Source organism: Myripristis murdjan, chromosome 21 (assembly GCF_902150065.1).
Source record: "Myripristis murdjan chromosome 21, fMyrMur1.1, whole genome shotgun sequence".
In the NCBI taxonomy this organism is placed as follows: domain Eukaryota; kingdom Metazoa; phylum Chordata; class Actinopteri; order Holocentriformes; family Holocentridae; genus Myripristis; species Myripristis murdjan.
Window position 1 is genome coordinate 8,395,554 of NC_044000.1, and position 18,428 is coordinate 8,413,981.

Here is an 18,428-nt window from a genome sequence, read left to right on the forward strand (position 1 = left end):
ACTAGAAAACAGTCAATGGGCCATAAGCGACTGCATGCAATTATAGACATTGATTCAATATTAAATTTTATTCAGATTCGTTATCGTTTGATAAAAATTCAACAATCATTCCTTTCAACCGATGTTTGTTAAGGTCTGATTCAGGTAATACTGTTAATATGCACTTTTCAAACCCAGACTGGGGTCTCAAATTTTATGAATAAACCAAATAACAGAAATCTGTCTGTCTGCAAAAAGAGAGTGAACAGATTCGCAAGATATCCTGCCCTATTTAACTGAGGTCACTTCTGACAGTGATGAAATAAATGATTATCCCTATGATAACAATATATATCATAGTGGAGTAATAGTGGAGCCTGCTTGCTGTCGTGTCTTTTGCTGAAATTGAAACAGCAAAAATGAAAAGTATGGGAAAGAGGCATGAGATGTTTACATGTCTCAGTAACCCATTTAATATCAGAAAAAGCCAGGCTTCTTAACCAGATTTGTCATAATCTACGTATGAGCCTAAATGGATTATGCTAACAGCGTTATGACATTTACATGCATCGACCAAAACCAGGTTACCGGAGTAACTGGGTTAAGAACGCAATTTTCTGTGCATGGAAGTGCAGCCGTTGATGGTAACAGCATTAGCTCAGAGACTTTAATTATAGACAGAGGCACTTGAGAGTGGGAGCAGTGAGGTGGAGGGTACGTGCAGGGATACAGAGAACATCCACCTTAATTAGTAACCACTTTAAGACCATCCTGTATCCTCCAAAAAGACCATGCACCACATTGATTTTTTTATTTATAACAATACAAATACAAATATACTCAATAAAACAAAAATAGGATCACAAACACAGTGACAGAATAGCGACAAGTTTAGCAATGACTTCAGTAGGTTGCATATTTTTATAGCTTTGCGGTGTGACAGCATTGGCACCATCATGGAGGATGACAGGGTCCACTTAAGCTTGAATTTGACAGACATAACAGTGGACCTTCATTATTGAATACCAGGCACAAAAGCAAAATACATCTGTCAAACCAGCTCTTGTATTTTTTTTTAACCTTTTGTCCGTTAGGCCAGATTAAATACTTATGCATTGTAAAGTTATTCTTGTGTCTTACCTTTTCATCAAAATGTCAAGTGGTTTCTTAGTCTTGGCTACAAAGGTGAAGTTCTTTATATAACAAATTACTGTGCTCTTTTCTCAGGTTAGAGACTAAAATCTCCTGATTGAATATTGCGGTGATAGATAACAGGCTGTCAAAAGAAATCTAGCAGACATTACCATTTTTTAGTTTACCCTGGACAAGTTGTGCTTTGAAAAAGGATGCACTTACTGCCTGGAATAGCAAAGTTAACTTTTCTGCTTAGTCATCTTAGTCATTATGATGCTGATTAATAAACCATAATTCCTTTAAAATGAAGAATTAATGACCTCCCATCGAGGATGTTTCTATGGAATATCTGAGCATAAGAGGAGTGATATAAATGTAATGAACAAAGTGAAATTTTATTACCAACAATTTTATATCACCTCAAAAGTTATAACCTCAAACATTTGTTTATTCGGCTATTTAAAGTGCTCATTTAAATGGCATAAAATTGAAAATGACTGCTTTTCAATGTCTTAGTATTTCTGTCATCAATTTAGCTGTTTTGACATGTACTTTGACATGTAGAGAGATTTCACTGTAACTCAAAAACACATTCAGGTGAGTATCACTAGTAGCTAATTGAACTGTTGTGACTTCTGTGACAATGAGCATGATGCCAAGTGCAGCTTCAGCTTAACATAACGTAAAGTAAATACAGTGTGGGCTGAATCTTTATAGTTCTTTTTTTAGGTTAATAATGAATAATGAAAGTTTACTGTAAAAAAAAAAAAAAAGAAAAGAAGTATAAAGTAATGATCAATTAAAGCATCTGCAAGATTCTTGCTCCTCTTGATCTTGGGAACACTGATGATATGTATGCACTAGCCTGATTTAATAAAAACACTCCATGTAGACTAATCATCTACAGAAAAACCTCCCAGTCCAGAAGAAAAGAGTCACATCTGCATTGCTCCTCATCCGCCCTACTCATCTCAGAGTGCTTTGCATCTTTGAAGGATGACACTCTGCTATTTATTCCAAACAAAATGCTGTTGGAAATTTAAAATGCATCGGTGCTTGTGCAGCAGAGGACATTTTCCAGGAAAGAGGAACCCACTTACAGTTGTGTAGAACAACAAATATCATAGCTGGTGAAAGCTGTCTGAATCACTGTTTTGTTGTATTAGTTGGTAATAAAGAGTAGCAAAATAGATAAATATAGAATTTCACAACTTATTAATATAAATAACAAGAATAAGTTAGTCTACTTCTGATTTAAATATCAGTAACACATCATTAGTAAAATGTTGTGAAGAATACTAATGCTGGTACATCAGTTGTACATCATGATCTAATTTTAATATTTGTATATTAATAACATTATCATAATTAAGCTATAAGCTTTAAAACAGCCACCAAGAGATTTAGATGATGTAACCTTAGTGAAGCCAGATAATAACATGTTAAAACTAAAATTAAAACTTTAATCGACAAGTTGAATAGTTGGCAAGTATGAAGAGAAGAGTGTTTAACAAGAGTGTAGCATTTTTAGTCAAAGTTATGTTAAATGTGTCTACTCACTAAGACGAACGACATTGACTGCAATTATAGTTATTTTTTCCCCTTTTTTTTAACTTTGAAGGGGCATGCAGAACCAAATGTTATGCAGGGGGAATTTAACCAGAACTTTCATTCCTGCACTGTGGAGAACACAGAGCAAGGTGGGTCAGTGACTGATGAGTCATGTATATGCAAAAGATGTAGTCTATAATTAGCACCCCGCCATCACTGAGATGATTCAAGGCAGTTGCCTGAATATTTTTACCCTTGTCCTTGTTCTTACTGAAATTTTGAATAATGATGCCAGCATGAGGCTAGCTTGAGGATGAAATCCACTTTTTAGATGTTAAAAAAATTATATAATTGCTGGTATTTTGAGTCTATATTTACCTCTTTGCAAACACAACAGCAGAAGGACCTTGTGATCTTTGAAATTGCCTCTGTCCTTCACAGAAGGCAGCTAACAAATGCTCCCCTCTATGCTGCAATGATAATGAGTTTTTCAGGATTGTGTGCGCAGCCTGCTTCTATCTTTAGATCCACACCTGAGAGGCCACAGTCCCTTATCTCTGCTGCATGGCCGGATTGTGTATATCAACTGTGATGAGATACACATAAAGGAGAGCAAGAGTTACTCTGAGAGGCTTGATGTATGATTTGAGGATAGCACTCCTCTCACACAATGTACTGAACTGGAGCTGCACTGCGGCAATGAGGGATTTAACACTGTAAAAATATAATCACCAAACCAATTGTTGTGGCAATATCTAATTTGATGCAATGAAGGAAGAGACAAAAGGATCTTACAGTATTGCCACACTTTAATAATACTCAGAGCATGGCAAACGCACAAGGAGTCAACCCTGCAAGTGCACCGAACAGCGAATAGAGCCTCTCTTTATACAGCAGTTGTTTTTCTCCTCCTTGTCTGAAATCTTCCTGCTCTGTTACTCTTTCAACCCACAAAGGCCACTTCTCTAGTTATTTTGTCCACAGCTGCTATTCTCAGTGGGTTCCTCACACATTCCTCTGTCGTTTGCAAACAGCCAGCACCAGCCTCCTGTGGGCTCCATGTGGAGGAGGCTCTCCAAGACACAGCCCTGGCCTTGCTACACAGCACTTTATAGCACCTGTCTTAGTAATGTATAGTCAGGTTAAACATGGTATAGGTCATACATGATTAAATACTACAAGCAAGCAAATATATATGATTGTATGGCAGTCTTGGTTATATAATCATACAATTTCCCTCACACCACTTTAGAATCAAAGAGAGAAAGACAGGAATTCACCTGCTGCTAACATAATTTGACACTGATGCATTAATGCAGTGGACTCAAATTACAGAGCGTGATGGATGATGATGGATTGCACTTTTTAATTACCTTACTGTACAAATACAATCTGTCAATTTTAGTTTCAGTGTTTTTAGCCATAGCACACCACCAGCTGAAGAGTACCTCTTTTTATACACATCTCAAAGTATATTTCCAGATAAAATGATTCACCTTTAGTAGGTTTTTCAGATGTTTAAAAACATTTTTGATGGGCCGTGCGCTCTGCACACAATCACTAAACTCTTGCTCTCTATTGGCAAGATTATCTCTCCAGCCTGTTTTGCATTTCAATGAATGGGGATCTCACTTATGATTATCTATTGTTTGAAACTTGCTTATATTGCAGTATTAGATACATTTTTTTTTTTTTTTACCTCATGCTTGGACACTCTGATGCTGCATTAAACCTTGAGGTGGTAAATACAAGTGGAATAAGTGGGAAGTATTTGCATGCTCTGATATCTCATATCTGGAGACACATATTTTAGGAAATGGGTCAACACAAGCAGTAAAAGCTTAGGAGTGAATCTACATATGTCAGCAGTCCAAGCTATTAAATGAAGCACAGCCTACTGGGTAAAGGTGGTTCAGGTAGACAGTGTCAGTAACGCTGTGCTATGGATCAGCTGGTACTACATGTCAGAGGTGCGTGTGTAATGCCTTCACCAACTGAGCAGTCAATTTAAGCTGTCAGGCTCATCTGCTCACTCTGCTGCTGCTCACCCTGCCTCTTGCCATGCTGCCTCTGTGTCTTCATGTTTCCCCATGGGACTTTGCATTGATCTGTCCATGTGTTTTGATCTGTCTTGACTGGTCTGTCCGTGTTTTCACATTCCACTTCTGAAAGGGAAGGTTTTTGTGCACTTCCCTAAAATCTGAGATTCAAACCATGGGCCAGCTAGATTTTGTACCTCACATGTTTTGCATATCATTAGCATCAGCTCCACTGGGTGCTTGGGTGTTTTATTTTCAAAAAAATCAACGAGACCAACTCAAAATGGCTGCTTTACATGAACAATATTAGTGTAAACAAGAAATTCATTGAAAAAAAAAATGCATTTATTTATATATATATATATATATATATATATATATATATATATATATATATATATATATATATATATATATATACACACACACACACACACATATATATACATATATATATTTTTTTCTCATGATAGAAACATGTTAGAGGGCAAAATTTAGGGTTACAGCTAAGCTGTTAAGGTACTAAGGGCTGTTTTTTCATGGACAATTTTTTCTTTAGATGTAATATTGATGAACAAAGATCATTATTTGGAGGGGCTTACTCTTTGCAGGGAGCGATATGAATCAGAACCTCTTATGTATTTGCATTTCTGACTAAGGTCTCCATTCAATATGAGCTGACTAACTAACTGACTAACTGAATATCAAAATGAACAAATATATTCACACTGACACAATCAAATGAATCAAATGTTGTATCAAACAAAAGTAAAAAAAAAAAAAAAAAGAAAAAAGAAAAAAAAAGGATTTAATTTATGATTTTTTAAAATTCATAGATACAAATGATTTTGAATATGGATGTTTCAACGAGGAAAACACATGAAGAGCACTTGTGAGCTGAAGCAATAAAATCCCATGCTTCCACACCTCCAACATGACAGCAGAATAAATGGCAGCCGACTGAAATGTTGTGATAATTGTTCAATCGCAGCTATTTAAAAATGTGCTTAACTGCAGTTGGAGTGTTATTGTGTTGAAAGGATGCATTTAATTCACTTTTTGGGGTCAACTGTTGGAGAGTGTGCTTGATCCATGAGTGTGTACTGGACAGCAGACCCACACCAGCTAACTGAAACATGAAGCTCTACAGCCTAGTCTGGACAAATAATTGACAAAGTTGTTCCAGGTAATCATCCCAATAGACCTTAAAATATCATTCTGACATTGCAGCCTAGTGTCGACAGAGTCGACAGTCATGGTAACACAAAAATTGGCATGTTGCATGCTTTTTGTATCATAGCTGTGCTCAATAAAATTCATGGAAATATGCCATGTGGATTGTAAGATATCAATTTGGCATTTTGGCCAAAAGGTGGCATTACATTTAGGGTTATACGGTCTAGGGGTGGGACAATAAATCAGTAATACAATATATTGCGATAAGTCCTCTTGTAAGACATTATTGATACACAATATTTGAGTTTGAGACTTAATTTGCACAGATGAACATTTGAGATCCTATGAGGCGTGTGTTCGCTGCCTTTAGGTATGTTGACAGGAACTGTACTGTTATGTACATATTGCAGTTCCTGTGCATATTAATACACTGAAAAACAGGATTGATTCCTGCATCTTGGAAAATTATTTTACTTTTTCCAGGGTATTTTTTTCTTCCTCAGTTAAAGAAATCATCAAGTATCATAGCTGATTTTCTTATTAAGTATCACATATGGCACCAGCAAAATCTCTATGAATGCACTCACAAAACATCATACCAGTTTAGATTTCATGATATCTTGTATACAAGTTCACATTTCACGTGAATGTGCTCATGAATGTGCTCACCAAAATTCATCTTCTTCTCAATGGATTTTGAAGTATCAAATTGTGGCCTGAAGGTTGTACTACAGGAAAGATCATGAGGTCACTTAAATTGACAGGGTTCATCCTCTGGGGAGCATCACCCCAAATTCCATCCGCCCAACAGATTTTGAGATATGTTGTGTTGAAGTAAGTTGTTTTACTGGATGGATGGACCAAATGACGGTTATGGGTTATGCTTTGGTCCAGTCTAGCCAATAGGCCCAAAATGCAGCATCTTGTGTGTAAATACAGCTTTATTAGCAGCTGCAAAGATAGATAGATAGATAGATAGATAGATAGATAGATAGATAGTTTTGAAGCCAATAGAGTTAGAGATATATGTCTGCAATCGTATACTTCTCATGGCTATCTATGCAAATACTGTATCTGCAAATACAGCAAAATTATGTCACTAGATGATTTTAAGTACTTGGAGATATAGTTATTTACACAGGCGGCAAAATGAGCTCATTTTAATTGGAGCAAATTATGTCTAAAAAGTTGCAACAGATGTGAAATGTCTCCCATGTGCACTCGACAGAACAGTCACACTTATTACCTACTCCCTTTAAATCAGTTCAGGGAGGTTGCTGTGCCGCCAACAGACAGACCTGAATTTGAGGCTGGCAGAAAGTTATTCTCAAACTGCCAAGAGCAGCTGACAGACCCAAAAGCTCACAGCAACTTTGTATCGATTGGCAAAAGATGATGGAGCCCAAAATCAATGTGCCCAATCACTGCACAAACATCAACTAACACTCCAGCTGTAGGCTAGGTCAGTGCTGCGTTAATCATATTATTAGTATTTTTATTTGATAGAGGTTTTAAAATACATTAAGGAACAGGTTGTGGAATGCAGACGTTCTTGCAACTAGCACAGTAATGAAGAAGTGTTTAGTGAGTTTTGATTGACTTTTCGACTGTCAAAACATTTTATTATGTGAGCCTTGCTGAAAATATGAGACATAAGCTACAATAATATAATAAATACTCAGCATATTTATTAAATTTTACTGACTTATAACTGACTTATCCAAACTGTGCCCATTAGGGCTTGATTTCATTATTTGAGATTTACTGGAGAAAAAGGGAAATATAGTGTCTCAAAATCGATATAACATAATCTGTAACCTTTTAAAATGTTACAAATGAACAAATGTAGATTTTTTTGTTAAGCTGAACTATTGTTTATTTCAAATGCAAGTGCTTACTAATAGTGTAGCTCTCACAGTTAAATAGAAAGGTCCACCCTTTTGACATTTATGACCCATTAGAGGCACAGTTGAAATTACCTTGAATTTAATAACTAAGGCCATAGTAATTATCACACTCTCATTATAGATAGGGTTGTGGCCATAATGCTTTTTGAGGGCAGAAAATGTCTTTCCTTTCAGAATGCTTTGATTGCCATCAGAATGCAAGTGAGGCATAAAATATTTCAAAAGTGGATGCAAGCCTCTTATAGTATTAATGCTTTCTAATTTTTAATTTTAGAACCGGGCCCAACAAAGACTATCGTTATAGCCCATCTAATATGATCCATTGTGGTTGCTTGAGCGATCTCTGCCTGAGAAACACAGAGAATCATTCCACTTTGAGGGTCTGTGTTCAGCGGAAATATAAATTGCTTTGACAAGAGTAGGAAAAGCTGAAATAGTGCAAATCTGAACCACTCTGGATCAATGGTTGAGCCTCAGCCTAGAGCAGATCATTTTGATTATCATGTCTGAGCATACTCCCTCAACACACACAAACAATCCCCCGCTCCCATCCCCAGCACTCTGTAAACACCATGTTAAATGGTGGGACAAAACTGGAGTGGCTAGGCCTCAACAGAAAGCCCCTTGTTTGTTTTGTGATATTGCCATTTTAGTGCGCTGGGACTGCTGGGCAGCTCAGGGTGCTGATCCCCAAGGCTACCAGTGAGATGCCCTTAAAGGGGCTGTACGTAATTCATGACTTTTATTGACCTCCATTGTGACCAAGCAACTGCAACACTGACAGATCCCTGGCAAGGCTTATAGTCGCCTGTCACTGGTCTTTATTCCAATGCAGAGTACATGATGGGAAAGTCAGTTTCTAAAAGTAGAAATCTCAGAGTAACCACTGAATTATTGGCACCAATCAACACCCCTATCAAACCATCAGACAAATAGTATTCTACATACTACACCTTTAAGCAAGGGATTGGCAGCTGGTTCACAGAAAACAATAGAAACTGCTGTACCGAGCAGCTTCAAGGTGTAAAGGTGCATTTCTGCATGTACATGTACGGGGCAGTGTTGCAAATGAGAATGCATTCTCACAATACTTCTATAGATAATTAAAGGTTACAGACAAAAAAAATTATAAGTCCTGATCTCTGCTGACCAACTTAAGAAACCTGTATAAATATAAACAAATGGGAAACATTGTAATTGCTACCCAGTTGCATGCTGTAGTATACACGCAACAAATGTGCATACAACCAAAGACTTTTCTTTATGTAGTATTTACAATTTCTTTGAAAACATGCAAAGGAAAAGCGTTGTTGCATTGAATGCGATATCATATGGTCTCTTCAGAGTGTAATACATTGCTTGGAGAGAAGTAAATAGAATGATAGAATAATAGTTCATTCATTCATTTTAAGTCAAAATGACTCTGCTAGACAAATGAAGGCAGTTTGTATAACAGATGTGGAGGCAAGGCACAACACACTGCTTTTGTAACCTGTTCTTTGGATCTGATTTTCCTCTCATTCATACAGACAGGTCACTTAAGGCTGCAATAATTCCCACTTCAAGGCTGTTGAAGAGGTCTCTTAGAGTCACGCTATTTATGAATCAAACAAAAGTTTAATATGTGCACTAAGACAAGAGCACTGCAATATGGAAAGTGCAGGTTCTCATAAGTGTAATACTATTCAGGGCTTTTAGTAAGGAAGAAAAAGGATAAAGGAGGGATATTTTCAGATAATTGAGTGAATAGTGAAAGTGAAAATGATATAGAAATTGATAAAGAATGTAATATTATGTAGAATTCCTTCTTTTAGGTTTAAAATGATGAGTTCAAATGATGCTGCTTGTATAAAATCTATCTTGATTAAATAATTCTTTTCAGGGAAATCATTATTACTTTTTGCAAATTACAGCAACAGGTCCTCCAACTGTTACAGTCACATAGGTCTTTGTTCCAATTCAACACACACAGGAGCAACTCTAATACAACCAACAGGTGTGTTTCCTGAATTAGCAGCGCATGCGACCCAAACAGTAGCGGTTTTAGGCATGGGAGAAGCGGGCAGCCGCCCGAGGCGGCATTTTATAATGTCACGTGGGGGGCGGCACGAGCGCAAAAAAAAAAAAAAAAAAAATCATCAGTGCTGCAAAGCAGTTTTCTATTATGTCCATGCCATGGACACGTGCCATAGTAACACGGAAGGGCGCAAGGCAGTAATTTCACCTAAGGCGGCAACATGGGCAGAACCACCACTGGACCCAAAGGACTGTTTTCTGAGCAAAGGACCCAGCCACTAAAATCCCTGGGTTATGGTTAGGAAAAGATCAGGATTAAGGTTATGATAGATCAGCTAGTGTTCAGTAATATGAACGAGTTAACTGCATTCACTTAGTTTTGAAATCAGCTCGGCGGAGTGAAATGCATGTTGATTAACCCATCTGTCATCCCATCAGCCTCCTTATGCAGACTTAGTCACTTCCATAATACAATACCAGAGTATCATTATTTACAGGCCAGTCAGAGGTTGCTTATCATTAAAATGAAACTGTAGGTCATAATAAGCTGCTGTACAAACGTCGTATAGGATCAATTTTTGCTGGACGACAGGCTCAGTTACAGCCATCAAAGCACACTCTAAAAACACTTGGGTTATTTCTTTAACCCAATTCCTGGGTTACTTGTGTTGGGTTACATTTCTGGGTTATTTTTCCAGAGCCATAACCATTTCTTGGGTTATAAGGATTTTATTTTGACCCAATTTGTGGGTTTTTCAAGTTGGGTAATATTTCTTGGACCCTTTTTGACCCAGGGGTTGGGTTAAAGTTGGGTTATTTTTTAACCCAGCAGTTTTTAGTATGCAATACCAACATTTGAGGAAAAAGCTCTTTGATCAAATTATCCTTGTGTGCCAAGGGAGTTCAGGCAGATTGACCCCTGTGCTGCTAATGTATGTTTAGTGGACCACTAACACTTTGGTCTCATCTGAATAGTGTTGAAATGTAAACTGTGACAGACGGTTGGACCGGATGGACCGGACACACACAGGTCAAACAGCTTGCAATTCAGTAACAATGGCCTTACTCCACAAAGCTATTAGCAACAATTTAAAAATCAGTGAACACAACCAGATGTGATACAAAAGTGAGGTTACTGTGGCTCTGCAAACGAAACAAACCTTTTAGCCAGAGATCCACAGTTTCTTCCTTAGAATCAGTGGGCAAACATAAATGCAGTCCCCTCTGCAGACCAGCCACTGTCATAGCTGTAATGCATAGTTAATTCCCCCCGCCCTCCCTTATTTTATGAACTCAGTGTTGACAGATAGTCTAAACTACCAGCACACTATGGCTGAGCAGCTTCTAAAGGGCTGACTTTAAAATGCATGCTAAACCACAGGGAAATATGGTGGTTTATTCTTTCATACATACCTCTGCCGTATTTAGAAACCGCTAAAGCAAGAAAGGTTCTTTTGTCTTTGCCAAACTATTATGTCTTTGTCATAAGGGGACTTAGTATTCATAATGAGCAAGTTTACAACAACAGTTTCAGATTTAAACACTTGCTCCATACAAAACAGACAAGAGGTTTACAAACTTTTCTTGTGAGGGACTCCCAGGCTGATCCATAGTCCCCAGTCTGATAAAGGTTTTTCACAAAAGGCTTTTATCGGAGAAGATTTTTTTGTTGTCTTACTACACTGTTGAGGGAAATGACAGTGGGGAGAGTGAAACATCTGATCAGGATAGTCATTCTTACACACTCTGTTATTGTGCAAGGGTCTATTGAATGAATAGGAAAAATTAGCTATTTCTCACTTGACTGAGGACCCCTTAAACCACTATTTGGGAAGCACTTTTCCAACATATTCTGTAGGCCAAAATTCAGTTGTTAATGTGCTGTTGTTTTGACTCTGTGGTCAAAAAATGTAGAGAGCCCATATTATGTACAAAAAGTCGCTCTTTTAGATACATTTTCTCACAGTCAATTTTGGCCCTCTGAATGAACTTAGAGCAATTAGGCGTAAGAGAAACATACTCAGAACTCTTTAGGCTTGCTTTTGAGCACGCAACTTGGTGTGTTTCATTTGCCCACTGTAAACACCAGGCACTCTGAGATGTGTGCGTTTTGCTTGGAGAAGCTGTTTACTGGTGAAATGAAGCCAAAGCGAGGAAGAATTAGCTGGAAATACCTTTTCATTAAACTGAATTAAAAAAGTGTAGTGTGTTCAGCCGTACCTTCTTTGAATTCTGAAAGAAAAGCACCTTTTTCCAGTGTCACTCTGCTGTTTCAGAGGCTGAAATGGTTGTCAATTTAGCTTACCGTCTAGTATTTGGAAATAGGTTGTAATTGGGCGATCACATTCAGCTTACGATGACTAACCAAACACAAACACTGACCTAGAGGTTTTAGCAGAGTCTGGATTTTGGGTGTTTCTCACCTCAGTGAAGTCAAATTTAGTCTTCCATAATGGTTACTGGGGATCAGTATTCTAAAGAAAGGTATACAGTGAATCTAAAGTAAGAAAGTTGAAGAGACTAAAGTTGAAGTTGAAGTGAGGCCCTTCAGACTCAGTTGACATCGGGCCCTATGATACACTTGCACTGCACATGGCCCAAGGCAAGTATCTAGTTTCCAACTGGCGCGGCTGTCATTTTCTCATCCATGTTGTGTAAGTAGCAAATGCACTTGTGCCCATCTGTGCACCCATGGCTGGTCTTTAAAAGAGGTGTGGTCAGGTGCATTGTTGGCACACTGATATCTTGGGGCAGTTGGAACAAAAAGCAGGTCTGAAGTCAGTGGTGCAGTTTTCACTGTTATTTTAAGGATACATTGTCAAGAGAGAAATGTCCGCCTACGTAGGTGCAGGCCAACGAGTGTACAGTCTGCTTGTTATGCACCCAGGATGCCTTTATGCACATTGGGATTCCTTGTTACACACACATGGATGCTTGCTTCACCTCAGGGAACATTGATGGAATACTGCTGTTGCTGAAAATGAGGCAGCAGATCTACTTCATGCACAAAGTGAAAGTACACAAGCAGAGAAGTGCTCCATCTTACTGGGCAAATGCACTATTATAATAGCAATCAGCCAAGGTGCAAGTACGCCTGGCTTTTAAAGGGAATGGAGAAAGCACTCTGATTGGTTTATGGTATGTAATGCCTAAAACACACCCATTATTAATTAAAACACTAAGTACAACCATTTTAAACCATGTGCCTGGTGCAATGATCCTTTTGTCCACCGTTAGAATAGCAAAAGTGGAATTGGAGACCCTTTAAATGCACTTGCACCATCCTCTTCAGACTGTGCACTTAGATCGCTAAAATAGAGCCCTTCCTCATCATCATCAATCATGAGTCATGTTGTTTTCCGGTCATTTTAGAGCTTTACCCTTTTGGCGAAGCCCTTGTTCTTGCAACAGGCAAAGATTTAATGGATCAAACTTGGTGGATGTATTGCACTCGCATGAAACAGCAAATACCACTATCTGAACTATCACGTTCAAGGTCTGGGACACTGAAACTGAGCTGGAAAGTTAAAAATTGAGATCCGACCAGTGCAAACTCGTACAAGACGTGCTCTGTTTGTACTTTGGAGAGTTTGGCAGCTCAGTGTAGTCAATCCTCTCTGTCTCGCTTCCAGATTTGTTTACAGATGTAAAGCTGTGGCTGCAGGAGCTACAATATATTACTGTGATCAATGAATAACTTGTGCCATGTGTTAATGTGCTATCGATGCTTTACTGACACTAGTGTAAGTTAGGTATTAATTAAAAGTTATATTATCACTATTAATGAATGAGCGACACATCCATTCATTAATCAGACATTCATTAATCACGCTGCAAGTTTAGACCCTTATTTAAACCCAGTTTCCCAGACATATAAAGGGATAGTTCACCATTTTTTTAAAATGTTTACATTTTTTCACTTCCCCACTTGCTGAGGACAATGTTTGATAAACTGCACAATGAGAGCTGAGTTTGCTTTCTCTTGGTTCTAGTTTTGGTCCAATTAAAGTGGGGCAGATTTGGTTTGTGTTGACAATTGTATAACATAATAATGCACTAAATGTAGTACCAGCAAATCTGAAAGACTTGCCTCAGTTTGTTTTTATAATGATACGTCCACAGAGACACCAATACCCACAAGATGACCTATCCTCACAAAAATTCACAGACATCAAACTACAAACACATCAAAACAGCCTGCAAAACCACAGCAAGGCATCGTTTCATACAGACTAAAAAGATGCTTGCTATTCTTTAATGTCACTTGTTGGACAGTCTTTTTTTGTTTGTAAAAATACAACAAAATAGCAGGATTTTATTGGGTGAACTGAACCACATCTCTAAAAATGAGCTGCAGAAACGAAATGACTTGTTTGATGTCTAGAAATGTCTGACGCAAGCAGATGTTTACCAGGGCACCAAAGCATCAATATGCAAGTACGCTTTGAGAATTCACATTATGATGTCTTTAAGTCAATCAGATCCAGTCTCTGAGGGAGACTATAGCTTTAATGAGAAAGCCGTAATGTGACCTCAAACTCCAAAGCACAAAAAGCCAAGCATCATTTCCCCAGAACTAACAGTATACCTCTTTAATGTTGTGTAGGTTGCATAAGCAAATCATGTATTTTCACTTGTAAATCGTCAGCTCCTCACAAAACACTTCAAAATCTGATTTGTTGCATTTAAAAGCTGGACTCAACGATTGACAGTTTGACTCAGGCAGCCCTAGTTTCATCACAGAAAGTGAAGCATTTCCCTTTGGAAATTTCAAGCAGGCCTTTCTCCACTTTAGTTCATGAACATTCAACCTCCAGCATTATCAGCCTCAAGCCAAACAAAAACGTCAAACAACATGTATCTGGCATATTAAGAGGTTCTCACCTGCTTGACATCATATCCCAGAAGAACAAAGTTCAGGTCTGGAGAAACAGCAAACTTAGAGGCCTTAAAAGTTGCCTGTGGGAAGACAGAGATGGGGGTTATCTTTTTCAGTTTTTTCTCCCCAATAGCAGGGACGGTTTTTGCTATGGGCAATGTGGGCAACGGGCCAGGGCGCAATCTACTTGGGGGCGCACAAGCGCCCTCCAAAAAAAAAAAAAAAAAAGAAAAGAAAAAGAAAAAGAAAAGAAAAAGTGCGTCCTAAAAAAAAAAAAAAAAAAAAAGTCGCCAGTTTTCTAGACTACCATATTGACCCGCATAAAAGACGACCCTGATTTCAACCCTTTATAGGGCAAGTGACTATTTTTGGTAATTTCATAAATTTTACACATCAGGCCCATCCCCTAAATTTTATTGAAGTAATAAAGTCCTGTCATGTTCTCTAATAACAGTCTAGGGTTGTTTTTTTGAATTTCAAAGTATTTCAATGAGTGCCCTATAAAAGGTTAAGACGACCCCTCTTTTTCAAGACCCTTTTTTGGAAAAATACTTTCTATATGGACAAAATCTTGTTTGAATAAAAAAGCCACCGGTCGGCACCAGGCGGGCCGGCCGCGGCACCAGCCGGTACTGCGCCCACCCGGTCAGGTCTGCCGGATCTGACAGGTGAGCGGCCGGCCCGCCTGGTGCCGCAGCCAATTGGCACCGCGGTAGGAGTAGTAACATGGAAGGGCGCAAGCCAGTAATTTCGCCTAGGGCGGCAACATAGGCAGAACCGCCACTGCCCAATAGCACTGTTTCCGAGACACAACTGTAAAACAATCTGCCTTTCTTGACATAACCACAGTGTTTTTTCAGTATCTGTGTGATCCAATGTGAAAAGTTACAGCGAGACATGAGGCAGCATCAGGGTGCAGAGAGCTATGGGCAAAGTAAGTTGCAGTAATGCAATACAATGAAAAAAAAATCATCTCAACAAGTCTCTGGATTCACTGTTGAATGTTAAAATCTTTTTTTTACTTAAGACAAGTTAAAAAAAAACAAACAAAAAAAAAACAGGGTGAGGCTGTTCCACCGCATCTCACTACAAATTATCTTGTTTCAGGAATTTTCTGTAATCTTGTATCATTTTCTTGATGCTACTGCCATATTTGGCCTTGCCCAAGATACAGACACTTTAAATAAGTGAAATTGCCTCAACCCATTGGCAGAATTTCTGACTTCATTTGAAATAAAAAATAAAATAATAAAAAAAAAAAATGTTACTCACAAATGTGGTGTTTTTCAGCAGGAGCTGTGTCTCGTTGCTGTGTACGCTGGCTTTCAAAACATCTCCATCCCAGCTCCGAAAAATCATCTCCTCCTCTAGGACAGAGAGGGGGATGACAAACAAAAGAAAGCACAGATTTGAAGGGTTTGAGTTATTATGTCTGCAAAGGAGGTCATTTCCAAGACATTTCGTGGACAAATTGGCCATCACATGATTATTTTTTAGCAGTAAGTAAGACACTAATAGAGGCAGAGGTTTGATTCCAAATCTTAAGGGTATGTTTGCAAGGTCAAGAAATCAATTTCACATAAAATATAAGTGTTAGGAATGATGTCTTTGGGTGGAGCAGAAAGTTTGAGAATTGTTCAGCCTCGTTGGTGACTTGCACTTCTTCTGACTTCTAGTTTGTCAAGTATGTCAAGGCTACGTGCAAAGTAAGTTTTATAATAGGGTTTTTTTCCCCCACTTCCTCCCAAGAACTTCTCTGTTTGGCCTTACACAAGGTAAAAAGGGTTGCTGGAAAAGTTTAATTTGCTGACAAAGGATGTCACAGTCAGTGTGACACCCTTGGGAGTGGTTAAATATTTTTCAAAATAAGGTACCTCTAAAATAATGAGGCATACACACAGGTGCACACACCATAACTTGCAGTAGACAATAGGCGAGTTAACAATTAGATGAAGAGACAGCCCCCTGTGCCCTGAGAGCAGACAGAGTGTTTGACAAGAGAGAATGAAAGAGGGAAAAAAACAACAACAAAGACTCATTTAGGAGGATCTATGACAACTCGGCTCAATGAGATTACTCTTCAACCTTCAGCAGCGGAAACTTTGACAGGAGTGGCTGCAATAACTCTAATCTAATCCCAAACCAACTTTAGGATCCGGGGAGGCCTGAATTTCATTAACACTTTTGACAGGTCTAAATCATTTCAAGGTCCCCATCTCATGTACATGTCAATGAATAAGCACTGAAGCATCAATCTCAGGCAAGAGGGCTAAAACAGCAAGCACTCCTAATACTTTGGAGTATAATAATGACAGGAAAATAAACATGAAAAGACACATGGATTACTTGTGATTAACCAGGGTATGCAAGCAAATCCTCAAAAGGGGCCCTTGTCTTTTAGATTTCCCCACCTGCAGTAAAACAAAATCCTTTTTATCATATTTTGTACGCCTGACATTAATCAAATTTATCCTTCTAAAAAAGCATTTGCAGAAACACTAACCGGCAAAATTGGGTTATTGTCGTCTTGAAATGACAGCTTTTCCATCAAAAGAGGCTCTGAGGATGAAGGTGATGTGCGGTGTCCAATTTGATTGAAAGTGTCCCACCTACAGACCATATTCACACGACGGCCATGTTCCTCTGATGATTAGGGTTTAAATTCCCTCATCATGTTGTATTGCTGTGTGCCAGGTTGTGTCATTATAAACACAGGGAATCTAACAAAATGTTGTCATTTCACCACTTCATATCATGTAACAAAATCAAACGGTAATATTAGCTAGGAAGTGGCTGAACACTAATGTTAGCTCGTGTCTAACAGTAGCTAATGGGTTATCAAATATGTTGTTTCACCCTGAAATATGACCCAATCTCCCCGCAGATTTTAACTATCCATTGTTTTCTCAGTTGCTGATCAATCGGGAAGCAGTAAAACAACATTTTGTCAAATTCCCTACATTTATCAAAGATGCAACCTGGAACACAGCAGTACAACTTAATTACGGCGTTTGATCTTCCCACCTTGAGCATACCATCAGAGGAAAATGGCCACCGTGTGAATATGGTCTATCAAAACACCTCCCATTGTTCTGTAAACCCTATAGAACTAAAGGAAATTCTGTATTAATCCACTGCTGACACTACTGTCCTCCTGATAAGTTAGAGATCTCTAGTCCTTTCTGTTGAATATATTTTAATATGCGTTTGTGCACCAAGTGGTGAGGGCTTTGACACTGCTGAGCAGAGAGCCTTTGCGTGGCCACAATATTAGTTTTGAAAGCCAGAAAATTCAACATCTGCCCGAGCTGTTGAGTCACTGGCACTGATCAACCGCCCTGTCAACACCCCACAGATACAGTATATTATGGTCATTATGTACCAGTAAAAACCTGACATATTGCCCCTTTAAGAGCCAAACAGACCTTATAATGTGTCTAATGTGTTTTTTTGTTTGTTTGTTTGTTTTGTTTTTTTTTTGTTTTTTTTTTTTTTAACGCACCGGTAAAGCTGTTCATCACTATATCCAGCTTTCACGTTTACCTATCATGCTTTCCACATTCAGTGAAAGCGATGGGGGACAAATGTACAATTCTCCCATTAGTTGCTGAATGCGTTTTGTTTGCTGGACCTATAGTCTTTGATGTGCTGTGAAATGTGAGGAATTTAAAATAGATGGCGAAGCTTAAATGTCTTATCTGGGATATAATATGGACAAAGAATTCCAACACATGGATACTGAGAGAG

The 18,428-nt window shown here is 38.4% G+C and overlaps 1 protein-coding gene across 1 annotated transcript in view; it reads right to left on the minus strand.

Annotated features, from left to right (window-relative positions):
* Positions 1-18,428, minus strand: part of LOC115380181 (inactive dipeptidyl peptidase 10-like) — a 57,813-nt gene that overhangs the window by 28,540 nt on the left and 10,845 nt on the right. Inside the window, exons 5-6 of the mRNA XM_030081269.1 lie at positions 15,954-16,048; positions 14,687-14,761 (exon numbers count right to left, since the gene is read on the minus strand). Coding sequence (XP_029937129.1) covers positions 14,687-14,761; positions 15,954-16,048 — 170 coding nt within the window. The remainder of the gene's footprint in view (positions 1-14,686; positions 14,762-15,953; positions 16,049-18,428) is intronic.